We start from the raw sequence: 24,256 nt of genomic DNA, 5'->3' as shown, positions 1-24,256 counted from the left end.
GGGGGGGGGCATTAAGCATGGTCAAAAGTGTAAAAATACAAAATATGACATCAAATGATCCTGTTTAAAGTCATGAAATGGCATTTGCATCCAATTTTTACTTCAGTAACATGATTTGTTGTGATCTTCAATGAGAAAAATAAAATGGCAGAGGACTTTATGCATCAAGAATTGATGGAAAACACCAGAATAGAAGCAGGTTGATTGTGGAGATCAATCCTGAAACAGCGTTGCTAACACCATGAATCTGCAGTCGAACGGCAAACTAAATTATATTTGACCTGAGCTGCGAGGTTACACTGTGAGCCGAATGTGATGAGACAAAGAGACTGACTGAAATGGGAAGAAAACAACCGAACCAAGTTGTCCTTGAAGGCTGTACGCAAAAACAAGCAAACAGCAAGAACAATCTGATTCACAAACAAATGATTTTTATGAGTCGATTTCTATGGTGAATCATTCGAAAGCACACACAAACTCATCATGTGTTAAATCAGCCTGATGAATTGTTCACTGAATGAACTCGCTGAACCCGTTAGAGCAGTTTCTGAATCAACATCTGACTCACTTACTGAACTCTCAGAGCTGCGAAACTTTAATTAGGAAAATTACAGACTGACTGTTCATATGACAATGTGCAGTAAATATAAAAGACTTAAAATAGTCTTTGTTTTTCATATTTTCATTTACAGAATAGCGTGCACATAGACAATAAGACCAGTAATGTTAAGTAAGAAAGAAAATGGGGTCAAATTTGATTTCACGTTGATTACCTTACTGCAGGTGTTCTTATTACCATTTATGAAAAGAAAAAAGGAAAAAACTGCACGTAAAAATAAACCAAAATGTAACAGTTCCCTTCAAACCACCGACAAAGATTACAAGTTTACAATTCACAAACTCTCCATGTCCTGAAAGCAGGCTGATGTGTTTATGAAGAACAGCGCAGCTTCGGCGTTACACACACCACTGTTTGCAGGTCAACACAGAGCTTTATCTCTCTTTTTGCTCTGTTTGTGTGTATGTGCGTGTGTATGTGGGCGTGCAATGATTCAGCACTAATGGGACGCTTTTTACAGCTGCTCACTCTCACACCAAAAATGTAACACCACATCTGTTGTTAAAGAAATCTACATAAGTACGCAAGAAAACACAGGGTAGAAAATGCCACTGGAGAGCACAAAGGTAACAAGTCTCCAAAGACAAAAAGGAAACGTTTTAATGCCCGTTCACTTTTTTTTTTTCATTGTAATCCCATTCTGCTCAATTGGGAAATAACAAGCGGCTGTAGCCAGCAGTGACCATAAAAAAAGATTAGATCCACTGTCTGCTCCAGAACATGCTCTAATACACGCTTGGAATAACGTCATGGGCTCATTAACTGCTGTTTGAATGCATTTACAACTGATATCAAAGGTGAAGCCTCCAGGACTGCTTTGCGATCCGTTTTCTGCTGCCGTAAAAGAAGAATATGAAAGTGATGCAATAACCAAATAAATAAATAAATGTAACACTGGTCACAGAACTGGAGCTCCATCAAATCAACATATGATTTACAACAAAAAGCTGTGAAAATAATGTTTTCGTCAAAGACTTTGCCAGAATCGGATTCAGAACGATGATGAATACACAGATGGAGTAGATCGAGTGCTTCAAAACCCCTAAAGCTTGCACAGTTCTGACGTATTTCTCTGTGACGTTCGGCAGTTTTGATCTATATGCGGCTGAACGTTTGCGGATTGTGATGAAGACGAGCCCACCAGCTTGCCTTCGGGGAGAAACGTGAGTCCGTAAAGGGGTGTAGAAATGATGGCGCACTCGCACAAGGTGGAATTTATTTACAGTGTCAGAGAGGTTTGTCCACAGTGTAGAATATATACAAGTGCCCACAAAAATGACAAAAGAAAAAAAAAATCAAAAAGTACCAAAGAAACAAAAAATGGGATAAATAAACCAGAAAATACTCCAACAAAAAAACTATATAGACGGCAAAAACAGGGATCCACAGTATATTAAAGGGTTTGGTGTTTGCTCGAGGCACTACCGTAGCACTTTTGCATCGACTTGGTAAACAAGTCCTGACTTCAGGTTTGGCCTTGTCTTAAACCCGCCCCTTTTTGGGCCACACCATTTTCCGGAACATATAACATTTACTACAAATACTTAATCTATTTGATAATCAATAATAATCCATTCCCATACATCTATTAATAAAAAATACATAATCTTTGCATTTAAATACACACGAACACCTATTCACACTAGACAATGGTTTCTTCAGCTTCCGGTTTCGATGCGAACTTTCCCGCTGGAAGACTGACTACGCCCAACCACAACTTTTTACTGAGTTAAAAGTTGAACGTTTTTTGAAAGCTATGTCATTTTGCAAGAGTCTTCAAAAGAAGTACCACAATGGGCAAACACTTGTTTAGTGCATGTTTGCATAGAAAAAGAAAAGCAGAAACGCAACTGTGTGAACGACCCCTCACTGGAGGACAAGCCATCTACAGCTTCCATTTGATTACGGAGAGAGCAATGCAACTTAAACCACGTGAGCAGGACAAAGGTTTTTGGACATCAATACGGTACTTTGACACACAATCTCCTTTCGTGGACTCTTATCTTACCTTTCAGAGTGTCTTGCTCAGCCCTCATGATGTCAATCAGAGAGTTCTCCAGAGAATGCATGTTAAAGCCATCGAATGAACGGGGACGATCCTGTGAGGGGAGAAAAGGAGGATGGGTATCAAGAAAACACACACACAACTACGATGGCATTTCTCATATCCCTCAGCTCTGCGGGAGTATCCCTTTCATCTACAATAGAGTTCAAGCTGTTGTGCTTTTGTTCATCTCAAAGAACTATATCCTGTTGAAAGCAAGTCACAAAGAAAAAGGCTCAACAGAGGCTCTAGACCAAAGTATAAATCCAATTTGGTGCTCACTACTCACTTGACCCCTAGATCATGTGGCTAATGTCTGTGCGACAAGTCTAATGATTGACATGACTTATAAACACAAAGGTTGAAAAACTGGCTGAGAAAGCACAGCGGCTTGATAAAAAAAACACTAGCGAAGAAGATTCCACTTGACGGTTCCTCTGGGTTTATACGGTTGGGTTACAATGACTGACAAACAATGTTAACAACTCAAACCATGCGCACAATCATATTTAAAAGGGAGAAAGCCATCTTTAACAAAGAGATGATATTTAAAAGGGAGAAAGCCATCTTTAACAAAGAGATAAAGCCTGAGATTAGCTATTTACAATGCAAATGGCTCATACAGAACCTAAAAAAACACAGGTTCAGGAATATTCTTACCTAGATCAAAATAGCCTAATTGAAGTGTTGCATCTGACATTAGCTTGTTGAACAAGGTAAATCAACGATGACTTTAAATGGATTAGGATATTCCCTTTACCTCATGATTCAGCACAATCATGCGTCTTAAACTGGATCAGAGGTCTCAAAACCGAGACTTATCTTAAACACACCTCAGACTCAAGATTTTTCTTTCTATTGTCCACCAAAAGCAAACAATAACAGAATCTAGGTCTTCCTGTTTTTTGAAGGTCAGAAAGACAATTATATGCAACTACGTCAACACAGACGCAAAAGCATGACGAAAGCATTAGAGTAGCAAACCTCCGCACGTAAAGGGGTGACAGAGTTCCCTTCAAATGTCTGCGCCAATTAGGGATGCCAATGTACACAAATTCCCATTAATCAATGAATCGTTAGCCTTAACACTGCAGTGGCATATAGCCAACAGCATGTCAGGGTGTGCAAATGCTGCTTAAAACCACATGTTCCTCAGTAAATGAATGAGAAGGGTTGTAAGTCTAAATAAAGGGCTAGTACGATTGTAAAGTAAGTCGATCTGATTAATCATTAAATTAAATGAATTATTTAATAATCAAATATATTAAATCAGATGTGTGCTAGTCAGAATGTGTAACCCTTGTTGTGGACGAAACGCATTCTATGTTAAGATTAAGATATTCTAAGATTAATCAGACATATACAAAATAAACATAATATTAAAAATGGTTACAGCACAAAATGACGCGAATGCACAAGTGAAATTGAACTAGTTACGTGCTCTTCCTGGAGCAACACGCTGAAAAGGCAAATAAAAAAACTGAATGCACAACGCTTTTTTACAATATTGTTCTCTTGATAATGTTATGTAATATGACACTCCCAATCATAGTTATTGACACGCTTTATGCCTTGTTAATTCTTAACCAAATGCATCCTATAGGAAGTAAATCAGATAAATATAGGCCTACATAAAATAAACATCATATTACAACTTACATTTGCACAAAACAAAAGGCTGTGAATGCACACGCAAACTTACAGTCATAAAGGTGCAACTCTAGCCTTAATGTAAAATGGTCCCAAACATAACTCTGGCGCCCGCTTCATTTTTCCTCGTGTTTGCTTTACGTGTTTCGCGGTTGAGCAGCACACATGTGCATGACCTTGCTTAAACGACGATCAATACATTTTATTGATTAAATTATCGATAATTAATTGATTGTCGATTAATCGTTAGCATCCCTAGCGCCAATAATGGAATAAATCACTCAAAACTGAAGATTCCGTCATCAATTACTCACACTCATATGGTTCAAAATCTGCAAGACTCACTTTCTGCTGTTAAAGACAATTTTGTCCTTTCAATGAAAGTCAAACGGGGGTTCAAAAACAGACTTTACCAAACCGGTTTCAAATGACATGAGGGTAAATGACAGAATCTTCAGTTTTTGTGAACTATCCATTTGAACGAGAAGTTCGCCAGGGCAGTGGAATGGGGAAAAAACAAGGTCTAGACGTGTTTTTTTTAAAAGTTGAACTACTTTAATGGGAGCGCTGCATTTTTAGATCACTGTGTCACACACGAGACTCTGACACATCCTTCAATGAAGGCTAAATATAGAAAAACAATAATTAAAAAAAAGCATAGTGGAATGCAGAAACCTTTTCTGTGTGAACGGTCCCTTAAAGCTCCTATACACTCCATGACTTCACTTTAGCCCAGATTTATACAATAGTTGCCAAAAGTGTATAATGGGCACGCCACAAACTTTCAAAAATTGTTTTGCTTCAGACAAGTATTTTATTCAGTCGGAGGACAACAAAAAAATTGTATATTTTGATTTCAATTTTAAAATCACATTGTCATGCAAAGAGGTACATGTTTCTACGCATGTTTGTGACGACTTGAAGGTCTAGTAATGATTAATCCTCAGTTGTTTAGTGTATGATGTCAAGATTTTCCTCTAGAACCATTAACAAAGTCGGCAAGTATATGACGCATAGCGCTTTAAATCCGGTCCAGATTTTAAAAGCCTATTCCAGCCTTTCGATGTTATTCTCCACAAAGTCCACTACATGTTAATGTCCACAACGGAAGCTGCAGTTGCTGTGAATGCCAGCATTATATGCGGAATCATGCTTTGTTTTCCCATTCTCGCATAGTGTGATTCAGGCCTAAAACAACCCATATCCCATTCAGAACTAATCTTAATTAAAAAAAAAAAAAATCCGTTAAATTTACGGTAAAAAAACGGCAGCTGTGGTTGCCATAAATTTACCGTAAAAAATACGGTAGCAATATTTTAGGTTTTACAGACTCAACTTAAATTTACAGTAAAAAAATGTATTTCATAATCTGATATAATGTTTATTTACCGACATATTGAAGTACTAATGTCGTTTTTGTACCATTGTAATACACTGACAACCACAGTGGTGATTAGAGTCACATGATGAATCAAAGCTCATCACAAGCAGCTTTTCCACAAGCCGAGAAAGTTAATGATAATATATAGAAACTGCACAGTGTCATTCACACAAACACTAAACACCATCATGGTAACACACATTAAATGCAATAAACATTCATTTAACAACATTAAGTGTAACATAAAACAGTAATGTACATAACAGATAAAAAACTATGAAGAAAAATCAAATGTGAAGTGTCACGCAGGGAATTGTGGGAATGTCAATTTACGTTTTTTCACTGAAAATTATACAATGATTTGTTCTTTTTCGCGTCCAAAAACTGTAAATTTAACGGTATTTACTGTAAAATAATAATACAGTAAGGTTTTCAAAACGGCTGTTGTTGGCTTTAACACCTTTATCAACGTTTTAAACACAAGAAACCTGCTCACTGCTACATATACGATGCCACCGGGTTCAGCCGGCTATTTATATAAATAGCCAACGTGTTGTACCTGATCTCCAACATAACGCAGCTTCCATGATTAACGGCACAATCTGCTCGTGCTCAGTCAGATCTGGCAACCGCTGGGACCTTCAGAGCACCACTCATCCCCCTCAGCTTAGAGAGCCGTGTGCTCACGCAGGGCACTTATGCCACTGACGCGCTGATGCTGAACACGACAGCGGGCCAAAGGCCGAATTCAGAATAACTGCACAGTGCATTCTGCTGAGAGCCCTTTGATGAAGAACCAACCCCATTGAAGCCGCCATTGAAAAAAACCTGCATTCTATACACCATGTCTTATTAAAAAGGTGTTAATAAGCACGTCCCACTCCTTAACGCGAGAGCTATTTCGGGTTTAACTATAATTAGACTGTGCACAGGGCTTGCTGACTCAAAGGCCTTTACCCACCAGGGGCATGTTTTCAGGTCATCATAGTTCAAGCGATATGGAAAAAGTCTGCGGTGAGCTTTTCAGAAAGGGACCTTGATGGAACGCCCTGATGTGAGTGATTAAGTGTGGCATGTTACGGGTGATTTTAGGAACGACATTAATCTGAAATGTCACGGCTAAACTAATGAAAAGGGGAGACGGGGAGAGTGAGCGGCAAAGGCTTGACATTGTTTTTTATGTTGCAGCAAAAGGTATTTCAAAGCCTTCCACATCAAATCACTCTAAAGCCTATTAATCCGGCCTTTCCGCACGGTTGGGAAGGCAGGGGGTATGGAAACTTTCCACAGGGGAGCGCAACTGACTCCACTGATAAAGTAATTAAAGTGTACAAAGAGCTCTCGGTCAGATAGATGGTCAAATAACCATGAGCGTCACGGTCAAATCCCAATCGTAGACCTTTTCCCATTGGAGAACTTTATGACAAAATACCGTTTTTCAACCGACAACTGAAAAAATTACTACAGTATCATTACAGTAAATTACTACAGCAGCATTACAAAAATAAATACAACTTTTCTACAAAAATAAGTATGAAACATTAAAGGGATAGTTCAGTCATTTACTCGCCCTCATGTTGTTCTAAACCCACAAGACATAAATTAAGATATTTTAATGAAACCTGAGGTTTATTTCCCTCCACCTAAAGTCCAGGTAACCAAAACTTAGAAGATCCAAAAAGGTCATAAAACGTGTCGTATAACAAATCCATATGAATCAAGCAGCTTCATCCAAGTCTTGTGAAGACATTCGATCACTTAATAAGATTAGCAGATTAAATTTAGGCTAAGCTTTTATTAACATTTAAACAATGATAGACATATATATATATAAGAATAAAAGCCTAAATTAAATCTGTTCATCATATGAAGCAAAGAAAGCCCAGTTTGGTTTACCTGGAATTTCATTGAAGGGACAGAAATCACTCAGGTTTTAAGAAAACATTATTGGTTTTGGAACAACATGAATGAGTAAATGATGACAAATGTAATTGTTAGTTGTCCTTTACAGCAGTTTAGTCTAAAACCATAGGCCATCAACAGAAGCCTATTTATTTGTACAGGGCTCTAGACTGCGACTAAATGGTCTCATTTGTGACCTTTTTTCGCCAAACGAAACAGCGCTACACGAACTGAACCGTGCCACACGGACCATTCATCAGCTCGGCTCACAAGACTAGATGAGCTAGAGCGAATGCGTTCACTTGCTGACCGGTCTCGATCACTAAACAGCGCTGTGAGATCCAGTGAGAAGCATTCGAGTTCTCCTAATCACACCAGTAATGTCTCTACTCCACTAAAGCCAGATGAAACACTGCTGACTTTAACAACACGAATGCTGAAAACAGAAGGCTGAAGTGCGAAGAAGAAGGCTTTTCAACCCACAAATCACCAACATTTACCATGAATTTACTGTAGTAACACTAACTGTAACCATGGTTTTGTGGCAGAAATGTGGGATAACCATAATTAATTGTATAATACCATAATTATAACATAGACATTAGAGCTGGGTAAAAAAATATAGATTTCTCGATTTTAATCGATTCTCATTTTTACGAAACGATATCGATTCTTAAATCCCAAGAATCGATTAGTCATCCTGTTTTCAGTTGATGAATGAATGGAACATTGTTGCGCGCATCCCATCCAATAAATCGCAATAATCTTTGTGCTTTGTTATTATTGATATGATTTGAAATTACGTCCATTTTCTTACGAAATTCAAAAACATAATTACCGTTTTGGTGCTGTGGCGTGAGATCGCTCTGGCTCAGCTCTAGAGAAGCAGCAACGCGGAGCGCACATGATCTTCTCTTGCCTTAATAACACCAGCTACCGCGAGAAATAAACACGAATGAGCATCTGAAAGTGTGTAAAAGATAGAGTACAACTTATCGAAGTCCGTATCATGTCACATGGAATCGCTCAGTCAGTGTTTCAACCGTGGAAAGACGTTAGTAAACAATGTCATGTAACGTCACATTTACCTCAGAAAAACCATATCCAGTGACCATAAACTCGTTAGTCAGCTAGAAAAATTAACTCTAGAGAGGAGCATTTTGCTAAATATATGCACCATATTACATAATCATTATAATTTTTATTGTTCTTCAATATTTAATGCATGTTTGAATAAATCTGGAAAGATTTTGACAGCCACCATTTAAATTTTTATATTTTCATATAACTTTATTATTATAAAAATAAATAAAAGTGTATTTTAAGTGTTTGTATACAAATCAGTTAATTTTTACCTTCAATATTATAGTAGGCTAATGAAGCCTATAGGCTACAACTGACTCCCATAGTTTACAATAATTTTTTTCCCTTTTATTTTCCAGTTTTCCTTGAGAAAATTTACAATGTATTGTACCTGATATCCAAAATAATCGATATTGAATCGAATCGAATCGAAAGCTTGTGAATCGAAATCGAATCAAATTGTGAAATCTGTGTCAATACCCAGCCCTAATAGACATATTTAAGTAGCAATGGAATTTCTGTATGATATATAAATTATATACTAAATGTGTTTAAGCTATCATGGTAGTGAGATGCTATGTGTGGTTATCATTATCTACAAATGCATGATACGATGGAAGACCAATTTTAATAAGAGTAGGATTCTAAAAGAATATTTAGATTTTACCCTATAAAATTGAATTCAATTTTTTGTTAATAAAAATACATTTACATCCGCATCTCAAGCTCAAGATACTGCAACTGTCAAATGTGCATTTCCAACAAACAAACATGTAATACTAATATTTTATATAATTAATAATTATTAATTATTTTTGGTGCTACCAAATCAGGTGCTGGAGCCACCATCTGTAGAACTTGGTGTCACTGGTGCAACTGCTCTCAAATGTAAGTCTAGAGCCCTGTTGAACTGACAAAAAAATAATAATAATACATATGCCATGTAACATATTGCTTGACTGATCAAATTAACTCTGTTTTAAGGTTACTCTTCCAATTTATTAAAAATTTCAAATGCACTACTTTTTTCCAGTTCAATGCAAAAAAACGACCCGCTGCTATTGATCATACAACGAAAGCACATACATTGACCAGGGAATATAGCACTCCACTCATATGGCGTCCATCTTGTGCAGCTTTACATAGAAAAACAATGGAAAAGCAATGCAGAGCAATGCAAAAACGAGTTCTGGTTGAACAGATTCTGAATGAGCTAACCATTTATCCGAGTCTAAAACCAAAAAAAACACTTTCTTAGTATCACACCACAAAGACCACCAAGAATAGAGGCGGTTTCATGAACTGTGGAGTGAATGTCCGTGCTGAGGCAGCCTGAAGCCCACACAATCATAGGAGACTTTAAAGAAGATTACAGAGAGTTAAGATGACGGCTAGAACATACAAAGCAAAGGACCTGGCTGACCCATCGCATAGTGCCCTAACAAACACACCATACTTATTACAGTAACAAAAATCTGCATCTAATGTTACAGAATTAAGCTAGAAAGGCAAAGACGTGATAAAAAGCAGGCTATGTGAGAATGATTTGCATGGAGTGTAAAATGTAAAGTGTGTCACATAAGGCAACCGCACAGTCAAATCCTTGACTAACCCTAGCCGAGCGACAGATGAGTATTTGCCGTGGGCACCTGCGCCCCATGACAACAGCCAATCAAAAGCTGGCCTTGCAAATAAAACAAACAGCTTTAAAATGTCTGCATGTCAGCTTGATCGCTAATTGAGCCTTGGGAATATAACAGCCCAATTGGATTTAAAAAAAAGAGACACTTTCCAACAGCCATATTTGTTTTTCTGTTTTCTTTACAGTGTCTTCAATCATCTAACCTTGTCACAATATCCATCTTCACCATCATGCATTGCATGTCCCATTTCTCATTTTCTCTCCGAGTGCTTAATTACACATCTCGACAGCGCCTGTTCATGTGTGAGTCTGTCAGTGTGTGTGTGTGTGTGTGTGTCCTGACCCCCCTCCGGAGACAGCCTTTGCTTTCACACCAAACATCAGATATTCTTGGCTGAGAGTACACAGTGCCTGTGGAAACTTCCAGCGACATTATGCAGTGCTGGGAATCACATCACGTCCTCAACCAGCTGGAGCAAATAGCTGCGAATAAGAGCTGCCTGTTCTCAGCGGTGGAAGCCACAGGTTCCAAGTGCTATCGAATACCTTTAGTTTGTTGGTTTTACAAAGAACAGGACACATCTAGATCACCAAACTGCAGCCTGACCCGAGTCTCTATACCAGAGGATGAGCTCTGCGCACAAACGCCTCGATAAGAGGATCTGGAAGGCACCTGTTCCCGGGAATCAAGCGAAAATGAGGATACACTGACACAAATGAGGACTGATGGCCCATAGAATTGACAGTGGCTGTGTTTCCATCCAAATTTGCAAATTTAACTCATTTATCATTTGACACGAATTTAACATTTGTGAATAAAGCACCATCCAGTGAGCCGAAGAGAACAAAATCGTCACTTCCTGATAATTTGGTGCATACCAATAAGAAAAATGGAAGTTGCAGCAGTAGGAGAAGCCATTGTATATATTTATTTTCATATAATAAATTACACGAAACACTCGCATTCGAATGCCTGCTGTTTTCTTATTGGATAAATAGCAAAAAATAATGTATCAGACTCAACTGAACGTATGCACTATAAAAAATGCTGGGTTGTTTCAACCACATATGTTTGGGTCACATATGGACAAACCCAACCGTTGGATTTAAAAATGTAAAGAAAAATAGGTTGTCCATATGTGACCCAAACATGGGTTGAAACAACCCAGCAGTTTTTAGAGTGTGTGTTTGTTATGCGCATCTGGGCGTTTCCATCCAGTTTTTATGCAATATCCCAAAATGCACATAAAAATAGGTTGATGGAAACATCAAGAGGCAATGATGCGGTCAAGTCATGTAAAGAAAGATCGAATTTACGAGTTGAATGCACATGAATGCCACCACAAAGTAAATGGATTCATAAATTAAATAAAAACGCACTTGATGTGCATGCTTTAGAAATCATTTTCTTAGAAAGTAGAGTTAAAAATCTTGCTGTGTTGATTGTAGAAAAGGTCCATAGCTCAGACCAAAGTGATCTGAACGCACGATGTCGTAATTACGGCTTCCCCTCTCATAAATAAGGACTTCCCAGGAGGACTTGAATGCACCACAAGATACAAGGACTAGCCGAGGTCACGTGAAAATTACAACAACGTGCTCAAATTGAACAAAATTCAGATATCTTCAATCATTTTCACAACTACAACATTTTAGGTTTTAACTCGCATTCACGGTAAAAAAAAAAAAAAAAAAATCACTCACTGATATAGTAACATCATTACACACTACTAGTATTCTGTTTTAGGCCTGTATAATAAATGAATAACCGCTCTGTAGTAACACAGGCGGTAAAACAGACACATGATAAATTAGACAATCACAAGTATATAATGTATAAATATACAGAAGATCCACACAGTGGCATGCACAAATACAAACCTCCATCGTGACACTAAAATAATGCAATGCACATTAATTAAACAACATAAGATAATGTAAATAAATGATAAACAAAAAATAACAAGAAACATAATTGTTTTAACAAAATGCCATCATATGTAAAGTCTCACTTAAGAAATCTTTGGGAAAATCAGTTTACATTTTTTCACTGTAAATTACAAGATGACTTCATTTTTACTTCCAAAGTCTGTGCATTTTACAGTATTCTACTGTAAAATTACTTAATGTCCCGTTAGATCCATTACAGTTTGTCACCGGATATAGTAAGGGAACTTGCCATTTTTAAACCTATTAACAGTTTTGCTTATATTATTTGCATTGCAAATTTGTTCTATCTGTTATATTTTTTATTTATTTTTGTTCAATAGAGACAGAAAGTGACAAGACAGCAGAGAGGGGAACAGGATCAGGACTCAATCCGCAGGGACTATATCTTTTAGGGGAAGGATGACACTCTATTAATTTACTTGATATAATTATGCTTTAAAAATAGAAAAGGGAAAAAAAGAAAGATATGTATATTTTCAGACAATTGAGAATTGACCTTTTAATAAAGGCAATGCCTAACAACACCCTTTAGCAATGACTATATTTACATGTATGTGTATACCGTATATATTTATATGTATATTCCTATATGTAGGGCTGTACAATATTTGGAAAGAATGAATCATTCTAAATTGACTGGTGTGATTTTGTAGGGGAGTGAATCTGCATTGAAAATAATAAACAAATTACAAGCATAGAAGAATACAATAGAACAAAGATACAAATGAAATAAACGTCTGTCCCAGGCTTAAAACCACAATTAATGGTCTGGTTTCTACAACTCACTTAAGAGCTCTTAAATCTGCCTTTAAACTTGAAAGAAATAAAGATTGATAATTCTTGATATCGACTGATATGAAAAATTGTATTGCGATTTTTATGGCCATGTAACCCAGCTCTATGCCAAAGTATTAGAGCTGCATGATTAATCGTTAAAATATTGCGATCTCGATTAAAACACCCACACAATCTCATTCCTAAATGACAATGTTTTGGCTCCGTCTATTAAAGCTTTGACAAAATCACACCAAAACATTCAGATCTGTGTTTGCGCTGCCGCTGATCCAGAGAGAACAGTTGTCATGTAAAGGTATAAAACAGCTTCACAAACAAGTCTTTTCAACCACACAGTATCGTTATTTCTGTGTTACAAATATTCATATCACAGAAGTACTAGAATAAAAGTTTATAGTTCAGATATAAACACGTCAATGGAAGCGATCAAAATAGAGCAAATCACCTTTTGAGAGTAACTTAGTGCTTCAAATAACGATTGTAGCGATTACATCGTTACGCCAGTAGGTGGCGACAAGTGAGTCTTAAATGCATTTGTCGCTGAATCAAATTCAAGAGATTTGATCAAAAACGCTGATTCATCCAGTACTGAAACAAGTGAAGTATTTACGAGCGAGTCATTCATTGACTCAAATAAAATAATTCATTCTGATTAATTAAACATTTTAAACAGACTGCAGCAATTAATATTTTGTCAGAAGCTCTAGTAAATTGCATGTCATTTCGTTTAGTTGTCTGTAGAGAACTGTGGGAGAATCTCTGTTTGAAACAAAAAAAAATTATAGAAATCTAGGATCTTTTCACAATCATCACTCCACCCTCCACCACACACACACACACACACACTCACTCTCTAAATAAACAGGAGCGGTTCTAGTACAGCTTATAGACACTTACGACTATGTCGTACTACAGCTGCTGCAGCATAAATTAATTGAACTTTATATTTATGTATTGTATACCACCTTGCCCCATCTTAAGATCTGTTAAGATAGCATCCATCTATCTAGCTCCAGTTAAGTATGACACAAGGCCAAAAATATACCACCAGGAATAAAACAGGTCGGCCGACATTTTAAAATCTGTAGTGCTATGATTAACGTAATGGCTTATGCAAATGTAATCAAATGGGTCAAAAAGACAATGTGTACATTACAATTATTCGTTTTGTAAGATAATAATCTAACCCAGACAGTGTCATGGTAGGCAACGCTTCATTTTTGAGCTGTTGTCAGCAACTAGAATCTCACAGAGCTGTTTGGAAAACAAAACAGGCAGAGCAAAGTTAGTCATCCAAGCCTCTGGCACATATTGCTTTGGGCCCAACTCAAGCAGAATTTGTCACAATGTGCCATGAGAGAGCAGAAACAGGCAAATTAAAGCTGTGCAAATGCACAAAACGATCCATGTGTTTGTGGGGTTCACACTGACAGACACCGCAGCTTTGAAGCCACCAGGCATCATTCATTTTCAATGTAAACTGGCAATTTCTGACAAGAGCAACAGAGACTGTTGGCAATGTGAGAGAGTTGAGCTGAGCTTCTGCAAATGAGCAGTTGCGACACGTTGCGAAGACTAAAAACGTGAGTGCAGAGACATACAACACCCTTCATATAGAGAGTAATGCTTGATATAAACATTTCATATACAAGTTATCTGCATTATATAGCTGTAATTAAGTATTATGGCACAGTTAAGGCCTGTTCACACCAAGAACGATAACTTTATTAGTGTCCACACCCAACGGATGATAACACGGTTTAATTTAAATGTGTGCGGTCTGCCACTTTAAATGTTCGAGCTCTTTAAAGTCGTGTGGATTCTGATTGGCTGTCAATGTTTTTATTGTTCATCAGCTGGAAAAAAAAAAAATCCTTCTGAAAGTGATTTGAACTATTTCGTTCCTCTTTGTCGTTATCGGTATAGTTGTGGTGTGGATTTCCCTGTTCTCGTAAAGGTGCGGTCACATTTAATGTTGCTTGACAAGATTTCACAGGCAAAATACAGCCAGAATCCACATGAACGTGAAGTTTCGCTCATGTTCAAGCTGGTCATGCAAATTCGCCGCTTTGACCAACAAACAGCTGCTCGGTTGGAAAGTGGCGTGATGCTATTGACAAATTACCTATTTTAGCCTGTAAACATTTTGCTGAAATTTCGGTCATGTGACCACAGCGTCGCCGATGTACAACCAGCTTTGTATTGTTGCAATGTCAGTAGTGCGTGTAAATGAACAATGTGTACTCTTTCTTTACATTCCCTGAACCAAGATATCTTAAGTTTGTCAGAAAAGGTAGTCTTTTGTCAGCTCTAGGGCTTTCCTGAAAACTACAGGTTGTGCTTGCACATTCTTGTTTCCAGCTCACAGATAGACAGATCGAGCTCAGTTCATCATGTTGGAGTCTCCCTACCTTTTTGATAGGGAAGCACCGAAATATCGGCCGCGGAAAATGATCGGCCATTGAGAACTAGTCAAAAATAACGAGTCTATTGCATAGAACTGAATGAAGAATAATATATTGTTATACAGTAGTCAAAATCTTTCATCAAAGTTATACATGAATTGTCGTGTTAGGACCACTTTGATGACCTTTTTTGATCCACTTCAAATGTTGACTACTGTATTTATATTTAATATTATTTTAATATAGGGCTATTTTCTGTCCAGTCTTTGTGTTACTTTAAATAAAAATAACTTTTTGGCAAAAGGGAACGCCCGCATTCCACGCCATCCATTTTCTCTAGTCATGTAGCACCTTTTTTTTTTTTTTTTTTTTAATGCCTTCTACGGCACATGCACATTTTATTAAAAGCCCATCTTGCGGGCTGTGAATTCCCACTTTAAAACATTACAGTTCTCGTCCTTGGTGTGAACGGGGCCTTTATCAGCCAGGACAATATATCGGTTATTATCATTACCTATTTTTGAGGCATATCATCATCATGTCAATATTACACACACCTGGAAAGGGAAGATGTTCTCGCTCCTGCTGTCATCCATCCAGGACTTAGGGTTGAATCCGGGACTGGTGCGGGAGTACTTCTGCTGGGGCATGTGGTTGTTGGGGAAGGTCTTCTTCAGCGGGGAGATGGAGTTGAGAGGCGTCATGCCTCCATTCAGGCCTCTGCGATACTCGCGTCCCTGGGACCCCCCCCACCCGCCGTAACCCCCACCCGGGCTCCAGGAGGTGGAGGAGGGAGAGGGCGAGGGGCTCTGGTAGCTGCCCCATGGGGAGGGAGGCTTGCTCAGGCTGTTGGAGAGATGCGGCAGCTGGCCGAAGGGGGCGTTGCGGTGCGGGAACGGGGGCTGGTGAGGACTGGCCGGGGAACGCCGATGCTGCTGGTGCTGGCTGTGGGGGTGCTGGAAGTGGGGGTGGGGGGGGTGGTGCTGGGAGATTGGGCCAATCTGAGGGGAGAAGTTGCCTCCGAAGCCCGGGCTGACATGGTGGGAGAAATTCTGGAACAGCAGAGGGCCGTTGTTGGCGGAGGCCGCCGGGTTGAAGAAGCTGATGTCCTCATTGATGATGGTGGAAGGAGTGGGGGGGATAGCAGCTGACCAGTTGTTGAAACTGGTCAGGGAGGAGGAGGTGCTGGATTGGGCAGCCGTTCCCAGTCCCGAAGGCTCCTGATAGTCAAAGGGCGTCAACACGGGGGAATCCAAACGAAGCTTCTCCTTGCCGTTGGTCCCGTCGGATGACCCACTCTCCACCTTAATCTCTTCAGCGCGAGCCTTTTCCAGCTCGGAGATGATGCCACTCTCCTGGTGTCCGGGCGAGAGCTGTTGTTGTTTCTCCTGGGTCTCTTGCAGCTCCTGCTGCTGGACTTTGGGCTTTTCCGAGCCCAGGATTTCATCTTGCATGTTGCTGTGAGCGCCGGCTGCCGGGAATAGCCATGTCGAACCGGTGTTGGTGCCATTCCCAGCCGGGGTGCTGTTTATGAAAGCGGCAGGGCTGGCGGTCGCATTTTGGTGGTGGTGTGGGGGTTGCAGGTGAGGGTGGATTCGTACTGGGAAAGCAGACTTGTTGCCAGTGTTGTTCTGCACTAAGACTCCAAACCCGTAATCCCCCATTTATGTTCTCCAGTTCAACCTGGCTCCAACAGTTATTCTTGCTTCCTATGCCCTAAAAAAGAATGCATATCCATGGTTAAAATACTCCATGACGCAAGTTGCACAACATAATTCATGACACACTACACTAATAAAGGGTGTGTTTATTGGCAAAAATAAAGGGTGTGTTCACACTTCACTTGGTACGTTTGGTCCGGACCAAAAAAAAACATTTAGTTCTGGTCCGCGTAGCGTTCACATTGGCATTTTTAACACCGAAGCTAACGATACTAAGCCTAAATGCATATGGATACGTTTACAACCTAATTGGCCGGCTTTTATGACATAGCCTATATTTTTCGAGACTGAACTTACCGAACATCCAAAACAATGTTTTGTGTGCTGGGCTAAATCCACTCGTAGTATGTGTGTAGCCTACATATGATGGTATTTTAACCAGCTGAGAACTCGTGAACAGCTTATAAAATGTGTTAAGTAGTCAAAATAGTGGCAGGACTCCCTCCGTCACACCCAAACGAAGATCTGCTGCGAGGAGACGCGGTTCTGATGCCTGAACCAAACTGTGATGGGCAACATCATGAATATGACGAGAACAAAATGGTTTAGCGTCACATCTTGTGACATTACGTCCCTTATTGGTTCGTTTACATGTCTTTGGTCCATGTTGCATTCATATATCATTCGAACCGCACCAGAGTTCGTTTGGGAGACCCATCTTTTCAGGGGTCTCGGTCCACTTGTTTGGTGCGCACCAGGGTTCGGATGGCAGCGTTCACACTTATGCAAATGAACCACACTATTGCATCAGGGTTCGTTTTAACCGAAACAAACATGCCAAGTGTGAACACACCCAAAGTCTCCAAAGGGGGGTTTTCACAGTGATGCCATTGAAGAACCATGTTTGGTTCCCAAAAGAACCTTTCAGAGAACAGATATTAACTATTATTTTCTTAGTGTGAAGAACACTTTATATAATCTAAAGAACCTTTGTCCACTATAAAGAACCTTTTGTGGAATGGAAACGTTCCATGGATGTTAAAGGTTCTTTATTTATAATAGTGTGGAAACACTGAGGACACCCTTTGGTGAGAGACTATGTGGCACTCTGCCACAAATACTGACAGTAAAGGTATATTTGATGAACATGTCATATCATTAATTCCTCGACGATGTTGACGGTGTATGCCACACTGGCTATAACACAAGTTATAAAGGTCTCTCGGGCTCTAATTATAGATTCGTGACGTCTCATCAGCTAACAGCTAACAGGCTACCGGCTTATTCAACAGGAACTGCTAAAAGGCTTCATATCAAGCGAAAGGCCGACTCGACCGTGTTTTTCTAACGCAAAAATAACACAGTCAGGTAGCTTACACGACAAATCACCTCATCTGTTATAATAAATTAAATATCATCTCAGGGAAAAAAAGGTTCTTCCCTTTTTAACGAACGAACGCTCGATCAGAAAAATGATGACGTCTTCTGCTCGCGAGCTACAATACGCACAATACTGCACGATTTAACACATGTAAAACCACAACACACATGTAATATTAGGGATTGATCATAAACACGTTCACAAAGACAATAAATAAATTCATTTTTCACCTTAGTGGCTGATCCGAGCGATGACTGAGGACTCGTTCCAGATATCACAACGCAAACTAACGCAGAAGCTCGAATAACCCGGTGACCTGATATTATGATATTATAATCCGTCAAGAGTGTCTATGTGTTTTCTCCCTTCCTCGTCTTGACGTGTCCTGCCTTCTCAATGACACAGCCCTGTCTCGCTTTAGCCAGCTGCTAACCTTTAAATCACTTGCGTAGACGATTCTACGGCATTGACTTCAATATACAAAGACTAGTTTAGTTACTGGTGAACTACAAAGCGTTCATGCGTCCTTTTCATTGTTGGATTTTTGTTTCTCTGTATTATTTTTTTTATTTTTTTTTTCCACCAGCGCACTTCTATTCCCTTCGCTGTGCTGCCGCTGCTGTCCTTTTCCTCTCCAATCTACTGAAGCCAAATGACAAGGAGACCCAGTCCACACACACTTCCGGCTAAAGCCCCGCCCCCATTGCGTCAGACCACGCCCACGGGAACCTCACAAGGCGTCTGTTCCGCCCACGCTGGTTGAGAACAAGGAATTTAATTGGTCAGAACGCAAGTTATTCCCGCCCACTTTTTCCTCATTTGAATGCGATTCATAAATATGTGTCTTCCCTTTAAGGTCATAGCCTATGCCTTGAAATCTCCGCCCTATAAGGTCAATAAGCCTATTAGGATTATTTTGTGTATTTGTATATATTTGCATCACCATATGCAATATGTTTAAATGCAAGTATCCTCATGATTTCTCCTGGTGTCAGAATAATGTGGCTTGTGCAAATGTGTGTGCCCTTTCTTAAGACACTGGTAGGAATTGAATCAGCAGGGGTGAGCTTTTCTCTGCTGCGATGACACCTGCTTGCACCCTTCTTCACTGTTTTAAGCGACCCGGATCAATCTCATTACCCGTGTTCCAGCAAACGGATGGGTCAGAGAGCAGGGAGGAGAGAGTGGATCTGATCTGAATATGTCATCTGTGCCCTTAGACAGAGGTCTCATTAAGATCTGCTGCTGTTTTCACTCCATAATGGAGCTCCTCCACCATTATCATTTGGACCAACAATGCAGAACAATGAGATCTTAGGTACGAGACAACACAGAGGGTGTGTGTGTGTGTGTGTGTACATGTTTTTCTATCACGGTGGGGACTTCAACCTGAATGCACACCAACTCATTATGAGAATAAATGAAGGTCCCCATGAGGAAACAAGCTTATAAATCATACAGAGGTTTTTTTTTAAAAATGTAAAAATGCAGAAAGTTTTGTGTGATGGGTAGGGTTAGGGGTTAGGGTTAGTGTAAGGGAAGAGAGTATACAGTTTGTACAGTATAAATACCATTACGTCTGTGGAAAGTCGCCACAAACATAGTAAACCAGATTTTTCTAAACCTAGACAGAATAATCAGGAGGTTGTATCACTAATCTGCAATAATGACCAACTAGCTGTACAATTATTCTGCTTACACAACTACAAATAAAACAACAAATAGACATGAAATATTGATTGATTAACTGAAATTATTTTATTATGTTAGAAGAAGGAGTGGAGGGATCGACAAGAAATATCATAAGGCCTATTTTAAAGTCCCCCTGTAGTCAATAATTGTATCCCTTAAAACTCATCTTTGATCACCAAAATTACATATTTAAACTTTTTTTTCTTGAAAAAAACTCGTCATGCCTTAAAATAGCTTGAATGTAACTCTACACCCTTGCCTCGTTTAGTACACGCAGTTCTATGAATATGCAAATGAGCCCCGCCTCCACTCACTCACTCAGCTCAGAGATCCACTCGTTGACGATCACACGTTGATCTGATTGGTTACAAGGTTTGTGACGTCAGAAATGCCGATTTCAAATGGCGTTTTTGAGACCGTCTTTGGTTCACTGCAGTTTTAAGAAAAAAATACTCAGCAATGGTGTCGACTTATGAATTTGCACATGGTTTGTCTTTGCACATTATTTTGTTAAAATATTTGTCCAATCAAAATTAAGTATCCCAGGAATTAATGTACTAGTGATGATTGTACAAAAGTAACTGGAATACTCAAACACTATCTGACCAGCTGCTTGACACGTGACACGTTTTTGCCCTAAACATTCACCACAGATATCAAGAAAATAGGCTTGTTCGGCGCTGCACAGACCGATCGGTTTGTGACATCAAAGTACCGCGAGAGTGATTCAAAAGCATAAGAGCCGTCTGCTCTCTAATCGCTCTCGTGGTACTTTGATGTCATTCAGCGATCGGTCTGTGCAGCGCCGGTTCAAGTCGAACAAGCCTAGGGTTTTTTCTATGGAGCCACATTGGGAAGCCCCGCCCACACTAAAATCCAATTGGCCAAAATCTTTCTGCTTTTAGTCGGCCAAAACCTGGAAACGAGTTAGCGTTTTTTAGCACTTCCGGCTCCATCGTCCTGAAGTCAATAGGATTTTTTTCATTGTTTTTTGGTTAAACGCCTGAAATAAGGCCTGTGGTGAATACAAGCTGAAGATAATTTCACATTTTATTCGGACATAAAATACATCAGTAATGCCCCTTCTGATTTTTTTTGTTTTTAAAGATTTTCCTTGTCTTGAACAAAGCTGTTGTTGCTAATAAGTGGCTAAATGGGACTTTGAACGTCATCATGCCGAACAGGTAAACTCATATATCTATACACTACTTTGCTTTTACAGCCTCACTGGGTTTAAAAAAAAATGTTTTGTTTTTAAAGAAAGAGTTGTTGGAAGCTTAGTTGTGGTGAAGACATTCAACCGTGGTGTAGCTCGTTAGTAAATCGTACATTTAGCTTTTTACTTCTGATGATTGTATGTAAGCTTCAAGATTATCATGATGAACAAAACACATAAGAATCATAAACTTTTGTCGGTCGCAGAGCTTATTTTCTGCTGTAATCCAAAAGCCAATGGAAAATCCTATTGGGTTTTTGTCGAGGGAACCAGGGTGATGCAAACTTCCGGGTTGACCTACAAAAATACGTCGTCATTGCAGTGCATAACTATTTATAGTCTTTGCCTTAGCTAGCAGTCCTCTGATATTATGAACGAAAGGCAGAAAACTTCTGATTGTTTCTTCCAGAGATATTTCTACTGTCACACTCAGGCTTGAACCAGAATTAGGGTAAAGCTCAAACAGGTTTATTTACAGATATGGCAGGAACACAGTGCAGAAACAGGGAAGTGATGATACTGTACTTGACATCACTAGCAGATAAGATGGACTTCTTTGTCTTACAGAATCGTTGGAGAACACACACACACACGAGAAACCACACTGAGATGAGGGATGACTGGAAGACGGCTTGAATGACTGGCCATGACTTGGTTGAGGTAAACCGCAGTAGCTAGCAAGCAAGGTAGTCAGGAACATAAACTTAGTCAGCGTTTGCGCTCGATGGCACCTCACAACACGGATTTCAGACAGACTTCTGAGGCAGCGTAACGGTTTAATGATCTACAGCAGAATAGAGCGAGCTTTGGTGAAAACTAAGTGAATTTTTAATAATTACTATAATAGTAATGTATCGCCAGAAATTACATCATAAGTGGGAAACGTTGGTCAAAACACGGACCATCAACCGCAACTTTCAGATGGCATCTTTATTTTTTAGCTCAACTGTCACAGAATGGAAAGCGCAGGATTGTGGGATATCAAAGGCAGTGAAGGATACATCTATGCTGCCTTCAAAAATCGATCAGATTAAGGAATCTCAAGACGGGAAGTGAAGCTAACATTGGATTCGGACGTGCCTTGATGCTTTCATAGCTTTGAATGCGTCCTCTGAAGGCAGCGTTCTGAAGTGCCTTTGTACGCGCGGTTTTGTATAATCCGTTGACGTAATTTCCACTAAAACAGGAAACTGAGGCGGAACATATTGAATGGCTCCTCCCCCTTTTCAACTAGCCAATAGCGTTTAGTTTACCTCACAGACTGCAAGTTGTACTTGACAGCACCATGGAAGCGAATCCGAGTGCTGATGATACAATGGATTCAATAGTAGAGCTGGGAATACATTCTAGCCATTTCATTCTTAACCAACGTACATTTGGAAAACGTAATAAAACTCGAGCGTTTGAGCAACTGAACACACGTCTCCAACCCATATTGTTTCGTGACGTGTCAACGGTTGCTTTGGCCAGGTGGTATTTATAGCATAGGGGGCGGAGCTTTAAATTCTAGAGAGCATTTGATTGGATGAGAAGCTGAAGTCCGCGATGAGGATATAAAAATCTGTGATCCATTTTAGCGGAAGTGAGAGACTGTAACTTTTGAATGCTTATATCTACTAAATGTGAATTTTGTCATTGTTTTGTAACACACCAGCTTAAAAAAATAAAAAATGTATTTCAGGGGGGCTTTAAGCTTTTGGACACAGCCAATGACTGAGGGAGTGTGTGCACTCTATGGCTGCGTTCCAGTCCACTTTTAGACACGCATTTGCGAACTTCCCTAAGCACTTCCCCTCAGGGGAATCCCCGCCGCCATTTTGAAGTGCGTTCCACTTCGTGAAGTGGATGAGGGAAGTTTATATGGACAGACCCTCGTTCCCTCGATTTTGACCGAGGGAGCGAGTCTACTTCATATGTACACTTCAGGCGCCTATATGTCCCACAGTGCAGTACGATTGTGACGTCACCACAAATCTCGTCTAATCACCACCACAACAAACAACTCTATGATATATTAATTATATTTTTTTTTTTTATTTAAAACAACCCAAATACACCTATATACATTTGAATGCTGCATTAAACAAATTCTTAAAGGGAAAAAAATTTAAATAATAAATCAACACCACAGCTGATTCCAAGTGATCAAGGGCTTAGGACGTTCCAGTTCAGCCCACTGCAGTATCCGCCAGTAGTGGGCACTCGTGCAACGTAAGCAATGACATACATCCGAGTGAACGAGATGGAGGGAAGTTAGCGAGTGAAGGGCATGACAATTTTGGACTGGAATACAGCCTATATAGCGCAGGTGATTAGGGCATCTAATTAAACTAATTCATTAAAGGTGGAGTATGTAATATTGACAACTAGCGGTTGAAATGGGAACTGCAGTCCAAATTCAAAATATCGGAGCGAGTTGTTTCCCCCTCCCCCTCCTCCTCAGACTCGGCGCTCACGCAGGTTTCCAGATTGAGGACACGCAACAGGAGCGAGCGCAACTGACAATTGAAGGCGACGAGCCTTACACTATAAGTTGATGAATTGATTTATGCGTGTTTTAATATGCCTCTGGACATAGAGCTTTTTAGAAGGATAGTCGGGTTGAATCTCTCTATTGCTAGCTTCTGTGGCTACAATACGCTGTTTTCCGCCAACTGGCGATCTAAGGTGTCAAAATACGATTGGGTGAACTGGCAGTGGGTGGAGTCACACAGACCAAAACAAAAACAGACATTACGACACGGATCACACATTTCAAAGTAGAATAACTGGCTGTGGCATTGTTTTTCAGAGAAACAAGTATGTGAACTTAGCATTTTCTTAAATCTCTGCTAA

General features: G+C 39.6%; 1 protein-coding gene across 2 annotated transcripts in view; it reads right to left on the bottom strand.

Annotated features, from left to right (window-relative positions):
• Positions 1–19,170, bottom strand: part of cpeb4b (cytoplasmic polyadenylation element binding protein 4b) — a 30,741-nt gene extending 11,571 nt beyond the window's left edge. The window contains exons 1-3 of one of the 2 annotated variants that reach the window (XM_084137531.1): positions 18,744–19,170; positions 16,029–17,187; positions 2,628–2,718 (exon numbers count right to left, since the gene is read on the bottom strand). In XM_084137531.1, coding sequence (XP_083993657.1) covers positions 2,628–2,718; positions 16,029–17,135 — 1,198 coding nt within the window. In that variant the 5' untranslated portion in view covers positions 17,136–17,187; positions 18,744–19,170. The remainder of the gene's footprint in view (positions 1–2,627; positions 2,719–16,028; positions 17,188–18,743) is intronic. The other variant, XM_084137530.1, reaches the window with a different exon arrangement.
• Positions 19,171–24,256: the final 5,086 nt, after the last annotated feature.

The sequence above is a fragment of the Abramis brama genome (assembly GCF_963993115.1).
Source record: "Abramis brama genome assembly, chromosome: 15".
NCBI lineage: Eukaryota > Metazoa > Chordata > Actinopteri > Cypriniformes > Leuciscidae > Abramis > Abramis brama.
This window is presented reverse-complemented; position numbering and strand designations above follow the sequence as displayed.